The sequence below is a fragment of the Fulmarus glacialis genome, unplaced genomic scaffold (assembly GCF_000690835.1).
Source record: "Fulmarus glacialis isolate BGI_N327 unplaced genomic scaffold, ASM69083v1 scaffold6957, whole genome shotgun sequence".
In the NCBI taxonomy this organism is placed as follows: domain Eukaryota; kingdom Metazoa; phylum Chordata; class Aves; order Procellariiformes; family Procellariidae; genus Fulmarus; species Fulmarus glacialis.
Genome location: NW_009225014.1, coordinates 10,262 through 21,239, shown reverse-complemented (window position 1 = coordinate 21,239; position 10,978 = coordinate 10,262). Strand labels below are relative to the sequence as shown.

The 10,978-nt window shown below is 35.6% G+C and overlaps 2 protein-coding genes across 2 annotated transcripts in view; one reads left to right on the top strand and one right to left on the bottom strand.

Moving 5' to 3' along the window:
- Positions 1-610: 610 nt before the first annotated feature.
- FKBP7 (FK506 binding protein 7) lies at positions 611-1,225 on the top strand (the record flags this gene model as incomplete). The annotated part of the gene is made up of 2 exons (XM_009582326.1): positions 611-744; positions 1,064-1,225. Coding segments are annotated over 2 exons (296 nt in total), but the record flags the coding sequence as incomplete, so codon positions are not given.
- Positions 1,226-3,118: 1,893 nt separating this feature from the next.
- DFNB59 (deafness, autosomal recessive 59) overlaps positions 3,119-10,978 on the bottom strand; it is an 11,190-nt gene continuing 3,330 nt past the window's right edge. The window contains exons 2-6 of the mRNA XM_009582325.1: positions 9,223-9,418; positions 7,526-7,667; positions 6,699-6,816; positions 4,779-4,883; positions 3,119-3,420 (exon numbers count right to left, since the gene is read on the bottom strand). Of these exons, the coding sequence (XP_009580620.1) occupies positions 3,119-3,420; positions 4,779-4,883; positions 6,699-6,816; positions 7,526-7,667; positions 9,223-9,418 (863 nt within the window). The remainder of the gene's footprint in view (positions 3,421-4,778; positions 4,884-6,698; positions 6,817-7,525; positions 7,668-9,222; positions 9,419-10,978) is intronic.

Here is a 10,978-nt window from a genome sequence, read left to right as displayed (position 1 = left end):
GGTTATCAAGTCTTGGAACAGGCTGCCCAGGGAAGGGGTTGAGTCACCATCCCTGGAAGGATTGAAAAGACGTGGAGATGAGGCACTTAGGGACATGGTTTAGTGGGCATGGTAGTGTTGGCTTGACGGTTGGACTTGATGATCTTAGAGGTCTTTTCCAACCTTAATGATTCTATGAGTCTATGATTGGTCTATTACTGTAATCTTTTAAATCAAATTGCATTTATTTAGTAAAGGCGTATGTCTTAGAATCAGTCTCTCAATAAGCCCCATCATATGACAGTATGTAAAAGAGTGAGAACTTGTTTTTCATAACACAAATTCTTAATTCCTTCTCTTAATTTTTAAAAGGACCTGAGTTGATACGACCAATATAATTTTGTTTGAGGGAAGTATATTGTTTGCAAATCTCTCTCAAAATCATTTATCTAATACAATCTGAACAATCTTCCTGTCTAGCTGTACAATACTTACATTCAGAGTTTAATCTGAATATTAACACAGCCTTTTGTAATAAAAAATAAGACACTTTACATGTGAATTTATCGTATGTGTGATCTCTGACCATAGTGCCTGATTTCTTAAATGTTTTTTTTTCTTTTATTCATAGCACAGGGCAAGATTCCACCCAATGCAACATTGATCTTTGAGATTGAACTTTATGCGGTAAATAAGGGACCTCGCAGTGTTGAAGCATTTAATCAAATAGACAAGGACAGTGACAAGAAACTCTCTGAACTTGAGGTAATGTCATGTAACTAATTTGGAATAAATCACTTATAAAACTATAGGTATAGTTGCATCAGTGTTATCTTTACATGAGCTGCCTCTGCTGCAGTTCATCATGTAAAGCTTCTGTATGCTTACACAAACTACACTCTGCAATGTTGAAATTTGCTTTGATTAATACATTAGTATGTCTCAGACTTGCTGGGAAACAAACTTTAGACGAGTCTGCACTGGAGTCACAATAACTTACATATATAACCCAAGTGTCCTTGAAGATAGCTGTTGAGTACTAGCATAAGAGCCACAACGGTTGGACTTTTTTCTTTTCTTCTAGATAAGCCAGTATTTGAAAGAAGAATTTGCAAGAGATGGCAAAAAACGTCATCCCTCAGTCCATGATGAAATCTTAGCTGATATATTTAAGAAGAATGACCATGATGGAGATGGTTTCATATCAGCAAAGGAGTACAATGTCTACCAGCATGATGAACTCTAAGTACTTAAAAAATCTTTGGCTGTTTTCTGGACACTGAATTTCAAATAATAATACTTCGTCACAGAATTTTTTGTATTTTTTTTATAGTGGCATCTTTTTATATCTCTTAAGGTGACTGTAAAAATCTTATTTTTAACATTCAACTAATAAAATGTGTTAGATATTTCAAAAGAAAAGAATAAAATTGGAAAACACCATGATCTGTTATTAGTGGTTCCTGTGTCATGTCCTAATCTACAGTATTGCTCAGTAGTCTTTCTGATTGTGTAAAATACCGATGAAAATAATTATTTCTGTCCTATCAAGCACACAACAATGGTTCCAGTATCTGTTGACATAGTTAGAACATAACTGATGAATACTTCTCAATCCCGTGTAAAATAAAAGGGGAAAACAGAATCCCGGGAAGGTAACTCTGTTAAACCTCTGCAGGCTCCTAGGCTAGTTTCTTGAGGAATTGCCGTTTGCAGCAAATTTAACTATAAAAGGCCTTAAAATAAATGAACACCATCATGGAATGTCAAGATAAAAGCACAAATGTTTTTAAAGCAACTTAAAATAACCTCTTTGATGTAATATCAGCATGAATAATTTGGTGTTCGTGAAAAAGCGAAAAGTGGGTTTTTAAACTTCGACTTAGTAAAATTATTAAGCTAGCCAGTTTATTCAACAACACCAAGTTAAAAATCTACACTATCATGATGTACTTGGATGAGGTGGATGATGATCGGAGATACTCTGTATAAACGTAAGTAATTATTTGGGCATCATTCTGGTTTCCCTCACTTTGGAAAAATGCAAAGAAGTAGCGATAGTTAATAGACAGTACCTCAGGCTAGTTAACTGTTCCGCTTATGCAGATGTCGTCATAATACTTGTGTAATACACTTCACTCTTCTCATGTGAAAAGCAATGGCTGTATTCATTTCAACATGTAATAATCAGATGTACACAGTGAAAGGGGCAGCAGAAGTAAAAAGCTTCCATACCTGGCTTATCCTTAAAATCATTCTAAAAGGTAGAAAAACATTTTTAATTGTTTTCCCAGTTTACAATAACGTGGGGAGAGCTTCAACAGTACGCTAACCAACAGCACTCCCAATCTCAGTATTGGATGCAATTCTGTAGTGCCCTCTGGTGTTTGTATTCTCAACAACGCAGACTTAATTTTCCGTGGTTGAGATCTACCAGTTAAAGACCTTCACCCCTGAAGTCTTGCTGGAAGGATGTAGTTCTGTTATTTTCGTAAGCTTCCAAAGCATTTTCTGCTAAGCAATTTTTTTGAACACATAATGTCAAGAGCAGCTGTGACCTAAAATCCAAATGCAGAAGGTGGACTGGCTGGTACTTTTTACTAAGCTAAACAAACTGTGGTAATGGCATACTAATATGAAATGCCTATCCCTAGTTTTAGTTGTTCCCTTTTGTAAATGAAACACTAGACTGAGCTAAGTTTTAGCATGTTTTTTAATCTGATACTTCAATTAAACATTCATGAGAACACTAAATTATTAACAAATATTCTCATTTTACCATCATATGCCAGTGTAGATAAAGGCAATACTTTGGGGTTTAACAACAAGTTTGTGTAAACTTAAAGTAAGCTCTAGCATATATTTTGACATTATGACAATACAGTTTAAAAGTACATTTTTCATTATCATGATAATGAAAGGAGAAGGTTCTAGAAAGAGGAAAAGCAATGTCGGAATGCATGAGGGCATTTTCAAGTAAAAGGTCATTGAAGCAAATAACTTGAAGATAATAGTGTAATAAAATGTTTTGCACTTTCACTATTTTGCATTTCAACAATTTGAGTCATATTTACTATTCTGAAAAGTTTGTGGCACAGTTATGCCCATGTCTGCGACAGGAGGCACTTACCTGGCTCAGTTACTTTACTCTCTTATGCCAGAGGTCAAAACAGGGCACAGCATGCAGTCGTACGTACTTTTGTCCGTTAAAAGAACACTCTAGGCATCCGTAGACTGTCTCCCTTTTAGAACTTCCCATTCCACAAAGGACACAGGGACCTTTGGGGATGTTGTTATTAAGTAAATTAATTCGGATATGAGACCCTTCTCTGAGATAGCTTGTAGAGAGATCAGTCATGCTCGCAGCTTTTTCATAATAATCTGTAAAAAGGTCCTCCAGGTAAGCATCAGAGTTACCAGTGGTATCCACTACTCTTTTATCTGAAAAAGAACGCACAAAAAAAAGAAGGAATGATTTGTCATTACATTATGAACTGTTTACAAAAAACCTGTCAATCTAATTATGGAAATAACAACTGATTCATGAAACCATTCTAAACATGCCACGTTGTAGATTACTTCCCATCAAAAGCCCTGTGTGATGAAAATTTTTCTTTAATTTCACAAAAGACACTGACAAAAGAAAATTTTTTTATAATAATATTTTTAGAAATGCACCTAAAAGATGGGCATGAGGCAAGCTTTTGAAAAATTGGTGCCAAATCAAATCACAGCTGCGTACTTTCCTGTTTAACCATTTTTATTTTTGCATTTCTAGTTTTATTTTTGAAAAATTGTAGATTCACTTTTTTTTTCCTAGTATTTACAAAAAAACCACCAATACTTAAAAGGTTTAGAAAATTTGGAGGACTCCAGATTGACCTCCTAGCAGATTTCTGAGCCTCTGAACACCCCAGGAAGAAATCACTTTTGGGACTACCTACCTTCTTCCTCTCTCTTCAGGGATTGATCAGTTTAGATTGGATGACAAACTTCTAGGCAGCTACAGCTACTGAGATGTAGCTACAGCTACTGAAGATTTATTCCCTTAGAGTGGACTGGAGCAGCACTGAAGGCTTGGTCTATAAAAGCTCTTGGATCAAGAACGGGATACAATGGAGCAAGGACATCTATACAGAGCAGCCTTTAGAAGGATGTGTTTACTGCTCAACGTTTATCTTCACACTCAGATTTGCAGATTTCCAAAATACTTAGACCAAGGGCTGTTAGAAGTATAGGACCTTGTTCTGAAGAAAATACAGCTACATACAATGGTACTCAGTTTTGTTGGATGTTGTGTTCATATCAGAACGAGAAAAGAGAACTATGATGGTATCTTGCCCATGTCCCTGCCTAAAGAGTACATTCAAATGTTTAAATTAATATTGTTTGCTATTTAAACTTAGAGAGTTTGCCCTGAAATATTATTTCTAGATTATAACTTATATTGCTTAACACTAGCTGTAATTGGCAAGCATATGTAGTAGGCTTAATGTTAACTGAAGTTAGTTGTATAATTACTCCATACCAGTTTATCATCAGCCATAAACTTTTATTTTAAGATCTTTAGAGTTTTAATGAACAGCAATACCATAAATTTGTTATTTGTGAAAGAGTCAAATTCTCAAATATAAATTTTAATAACTTTACAATCATTTCAATACACAAGAAATTGAGAGGTACATTTTCCATCAAAATTTTCTTCTTTAAACATTCATCTTGCACATAAATTAAAGAAACAAAAACACACTCTTCTTGCATTAACTAAGACATTTGGATATAAATATCAAAAGTCATACTTCGATGAAACAGATTACTCTTTAACCTCCTTAATTTGGTCAGCGAAGATGATCCAGATTTCTCTTTTTCAAATCCTCCTTTTGAAATTGGAGTCACACAGAGTTCTGTAAAAATTAAAAATAAGTTTTTAAGAACGAAATATAAAAGCAATAATTGCGCAACAGAGTTTAATAGGCTTTCTAATCTGTGAAGCTAACAGTGATTAAATTCGGCTTTGCTAATGTTTTTAATGGCTAGACTACTTTTTAATACAAGTCTGCACAAGTAATTGCCCATAGAATCAAGTGACACACATTCAATGGGAATTTTAAAACGTTGGTGGCTTTCAGCATACATCGTCAGAGTTTGTTGTTTGTTTTGGTTTATACACAATTTATGGCCATGTTAAGGGACTAAGAGAGTCAATATCATACAAAAGGAAGCCCGGCTTCTGAAGGAGAAACATTTCTATGATCTCATTTGAAACTAAAAATGAAAAATAATAAGCAAGGCTGTGAGTTCTGTAGTCATCTCTTCCAACACCAAATCAACTACTAAAACTTTTTTTCCTAAATAAAAATAAGTATCACCTAAATTTCTATCCATAACTTGGAAGAAAACCTTTAAAGTGAAATATAAAGATAATCCAAGGAACGGAAAAAACATGTTTTGAACTTTCTCAACTGAGAATTCTCTTTAATTATGCAAACACAAATATCAACTTCATTGATTATTTCACTGATAATGACTTTAAGAAAAACACTGTGCATGCACCTACCATTGCATAAAGGTAAAATAAAATTAAAACACTTCCAACACTGAAATTAATGTTGAGCATTATGGAAGTGAATATGAAGAACTACCATACTGTATTATCTCTTTTACTTTCAATCCAGTAATTATGCCTGGTTTGGAGTATATTTAAAGTTTTTACAGAAGGGTAAAGGTATCTCACAGTTCAGTAAAAAGGTGCTTTACAACGCAGAGTACCTGTCATGGAAGTTTTATACTGTGTATGCCAAAGGGTACGGAGCTGTTTGAAACTCTTAAAACATAGTACTGTACAGGTCTGCAGAGACAGAGATTACTTCCCTAATCAGGTCTTCTATCTCGCTATGTACAGAAAGCCACAATGTTACAGAGTCAAGCGATTCCTGAAACAGTTGAGTGACTCTCACAGAGGTTCCTGTATTTGAGTACGTGTGAATCTGGTGGTTAGAACTTTATCTAACATCACTCCAGTCGGTGGGGAGTTTTGCGTTTGAGATTGGTAAGTATTAGATCAAATCCTAAATTTACTTTCTGGTTTAGTACAAACAATGTTGATAACATTGATAATGCTATAGGCTACACTTTAGTGCAAATAATCTAAATACATAAGCGCTATCCTTTCCCCAAAAGGAGAAAGACTTACAGGAGCTATGCAATTTTTTTAATTAGTTTCCAGTAATTGTGATTATTTCTTCCTAAATATCTTCAGATATCCATATGTACTAATGATGTATCAGACTGAAATTAAAGCCCCAACAGAAAAATTGTTAGCTCAGTTTAGAAGTTCTGCACACTTTCTTCTTTACTTGGGTCTTTTTACTTGCCTCTTTTATGCAAAACTGATCAGATGGACTCATAAGCCTGTTCCTTACAGGCTAGAAATGTAAGGAAGTGATTTTTTGTTCCATGCAATTGCGGGATTTAAAAAAATTACAAAATCATACTTAACTTTTAGAAAACGTTTCCACAGCAGACTATTTTCTAACACCTGCCCCGTTTATCTTTTCAAGAATTGTTTCCCTTAGAAAGTCAGACTACTTATGTGCATAAAGTTAAAGCATACTATTGTATGGGATCAGAGCTTATGTATATCAAGAGCAAGAAAACTGTTTTAAAAACTCAGATCATTATAAATAATAGAAGTAATGACAGTAATGCACATCACTTACCAAAATTACCATCCAAATGAATGTAAAGTTCAAATACACTAAAAGCAATAGTTGTATGCGCCGGAAAAACAATGACTTTGTCCCGCCCTTTATAATTCTGATCTTCAATAATGTGAAACTATAATTTAGAAAAGCATCAAAAGAAAAAAGTTACAAACTGAAATGAAAAAATGAACAAAATAGTATCTTAACTTTATATATTGAGAATTATAATGCCAGGAGGAAGCTTTGAAATTGAAGATCAAATTTCACAACTAAAGAATTTTATATTGACAACTTTGCATTTTAATAAAGTTTGATACAGAGATAGTAACTTAACTTGCATCATGTGAATGATTTATAATACTAGTAACGGGCAAACCTCAGAAGATTTGTAGGTTCAATTATTCAAACACACTGAAGAGAGAGAGGGAGAGGGAGGAAGAACATAAGACAGGGAGTAAGATGCCGACCCTTGAAATAATAACAACCTGAAGTTCCAATGTGTTATAGAAGATTAATATAATAATGAAAGATAGGTTATACGTTTACCGGAGATTCAAACTAAGAAGAAGTAAATTCCACATTTTTGTTGAGGTTTCACCCAAAGCAATGGCTCATTGTCTAGCCATCCTTTCATGCCTTTCCCATCCCTCCATCACATAAGCAATACTACAAGAGACCAACTTTTAATTCAGTCTACATCAGTGCAATAATATTGATTTACTTCAGATTTTTTTCAGAGCTTACATCAGTAAAAATGCAATTAAAGCCAACCATAAAATTTACAAAAATGAGCTTTTTATATTTGTTCATTTAAGTTACAGAACTTTGTCAAACATATTTACCCTCATTGTCTCTCCACGCATTCCAGTATGGACAGTTAATGAGCACTGCCTTGTAGTTCTAATACTTTCCATGACCACGCACAAAATTTCCATCCTACTTTTTCTTGATTGATGGACTAGACAATGATCAAAGTTTATTTTTCTAAAATCAAGAGGGAGGCAGGAAGGAAATTCAGAGATTATTAGCAATTTACAAAGCAGCTAATAGAATTAGTAACTTTAAATCAGTAAATAAATCACCATAACTTCTGTCTCATAGCAGTAAAACAACTGACTGAGGAGGTCTCTGGAAGCTTAATATTGATTTTCAGTGTTTGGGAACAGAAGCACTAAAAAATTCAAGGAAAGCCAGTAATGTACAAATGTTAGAGAGGATATGTGGGACATCCTGGAAAATTCCAAGTCTGTCCATCTGACGCTGTTCTTAGTGACAGTAACGAACTGTCAACACACCCTAATTAATAACAATTTTTTTAAAAGTGATATAATTAATGTCTGTCAGTAAGAATTTATGGAAAATAAATAGTAAAAGCAAGAGCTGTAATGCTCTGCCTTTGGGCTTCTATAAAGCTTATAATGATGCAATGTTTTCATTAGAAGCCTAAATGATGCCTATACAAGCTGGCATACACTCAATGGATTAAAAACTGGTTAACTAATACGTATCAACTATAACTGAAAAAAAATATATCTAACTTATAAACATGGAACAATCATGAAACAAGTGTTTGTAGAAGAATTTCTACAGGCATTGGCTCTTAGTCCTATAACATTGAATATTTCTACCAGGAGACTAGGACCTCTTCCTGCACCCCACCCCCAATTATTAATGATAATATTTGGAGGTTCCAAATAAACCAGAAAAAGGTAGGTACAGAACAAGAGAGGTTACGGATACAAAATGTCATGCACTGCTTGGTAAATAACTACAAGGAAACAATATATATTTGAAAATACCAAATGTCACATCATGCATAGTAAATAATTTCCTGGGATGCAACACTGGGATTCACTGGGATGACATTGTGGCCAAGGGATAATCTTTGAAATATAAACTAGAGAATTACACCTAGAATTAGTCACATCATATTTCTATGTGTTTGACATTTGTGCTAGCACTACAAGAACACCAAGTTTGATTTCGGTGTCCACAGCTCAACAAGAATGTTGGAAAAATGGAGACTGCATTTAGAGAAGAGCCACAGATGGTTATGAAAAAATCAAGTAGATAAAGCTACTTTGCTTTTCAAAGAAAAGGCTGTGTAATAACCTCATAAAACCTTGAAGTATCTACATTGGCAATAATACATACGGCTCTCTAGTTCATCAAAGGCAAAGAAATCCTATTTCTAAAACTTGAAGTTGGGTAATGTCATTCGAAGGAAATTTCAAATTTTCAGAAGTATGGAATAATATAGATAGGACCGTGGATGGACTCTTCCTCTCTGGATTTTTTTTTTTTTCCTGAAAGATGCACTGTAATTCAAAAAATTAATTCAGAAAAATTCTACAGAGTTCTGTGTTATACAGAAGGTCACGTGTCTGATCCCAGTGATCCAACCTGAGACTCTTGGAAAATATCAGATGGTGACTGCTATTGATTGGCTGAAAATAATCAAAACCTAACCATTCCAGAGGTTCAACCTAACTATATGAAATGTAATTATGGAACCAGAAAACAAAATATATAATATAACCTTGTAGTAAGTTCTTTAAGTAATGTTGGTACTTCAACCTCATGTTTGGTCACTATGCCAAATGAAGCTTTAAAGGCAACAGAATCTGATCCAGCAACATCAAAACCAACATCATTCATTATCTGATTTCCTCTTCTGCCATTAAGCGAAACATCCGATTTGTCTTCATAGTTGAGCAACTGGTAAGACGAGACACCTGAGTAAAAGAAGATAACCATTGTGTGATGAAAAGTCTGAATGCAATATTTTTACACAGCGAGAGAATGAATGGTACTGTTCCTACTGTGCTTAACCATTTCGATGTGAAATTCAGAGCTACGTTGAGCACACACTTACCGGCGTTACTACTGATGACTAATGGAAAGAGCGCGTAGGGGTCTGAGGGATTTCTGTGCCTCTCTGGCAGAGTTGTGTCCATGCTCCAGCATGCGATATGTCCTGGGCATGAAATATATTTCTACATTTCTGTGCTTATCGTTATTCTCCTAAAGTACTTTTACCTGTAAGTACGCTGTTGGTACTTGTATAAACTAGACATGTAGTGTGTTCTGGGTTTAATGACAGAGGTTCTGAAACACAACATGACTTAGTGGAGGCCACACTAAAACTAGGAACAAAATGAAAGCCACTGTGTAAAATAGTATCAGTGAATTCTGTATTTTGTCTAGATGCAGTACAAATTAACCTAACATTTCTTCATTTTTGCAATACGTGAATGAGACATGGGTGTGCCAGTAACATTAACTTTGCCTTTTACCTGACATGCCACAATTAGAAAGGCTTACCACACTTCCCAGGTATGCCTGATGATTCCAGGGACTATGTTAGTTTATTTTGAAGGAAAACAACAGATTAATTCTGACTTACTTGAAAGTTTGCATTGATTTATTGTACAATCAAAGGGTAGGTGCCAAAGCATTTCTATAATGCTTTCTTTATAACCTTAAATACATTTCTGCTACGCTAACAGAAAAATATTAGAACCCATTGGTTGCCAAATTAAAATGAATAGAGCAGGTAGAACACATGGATTAGGCATCTGTGGTGGTGCATTCTTCCCCCGCCCCCCGCCCTCTTGGGCCACTCTATGATCTCAGAAACTCCCGATGAACTTTAGTTTCTGCATAGTGAGCTGGGCGGTGGAGCGTCCCTTGACTATACCCAGAACTCTTGCATGGCTGAAGTGGGGGAACAGCACTGACCATACCAGAAGTCCTGTTACCTAACCCAGGTGGGCGACGAAATTGGGGAAAATTTGTCATCCCCTGACACCCCTATCTGAGTTGTAACCTGAGTGGAACGGCACCATTGTTGCCAAAACTACCACCTTGGACTGTGGCCAGTGTAGAAGTTTATGAATGACTGAAGCCAATCATCTTACAAACCCATGAACAGTGGTCCTAAGTGAGAGCCTTTGAGCTCTCCAGGGCCGCAGCGGGCTGCGCCCGGAGTCTCGCTCTGGGTGGGACACCTCTCAGAGCTCGCAGCCCTTGGGTCTGTGATATCCAGAGGGCTGTCGCGACCTGGGCTGAAACACTCCTCGGCCGAGACGCTCCTCGGGGCTCAACCCTTCACCCGTTGAGAAATGCCAAGATATTTAACGTGACTATTTCACGAGACTCGAGGAGAATTTTTAACAGGTATACCTTTATAAATTTATCTAGCTTTGGGCCCTTAAGTGTGAATTGATCTAGATCTCATGTGTGTGTGTGTGTGTGTGTGTGTGTGTATTGATTTAGATAAACACTAATACACA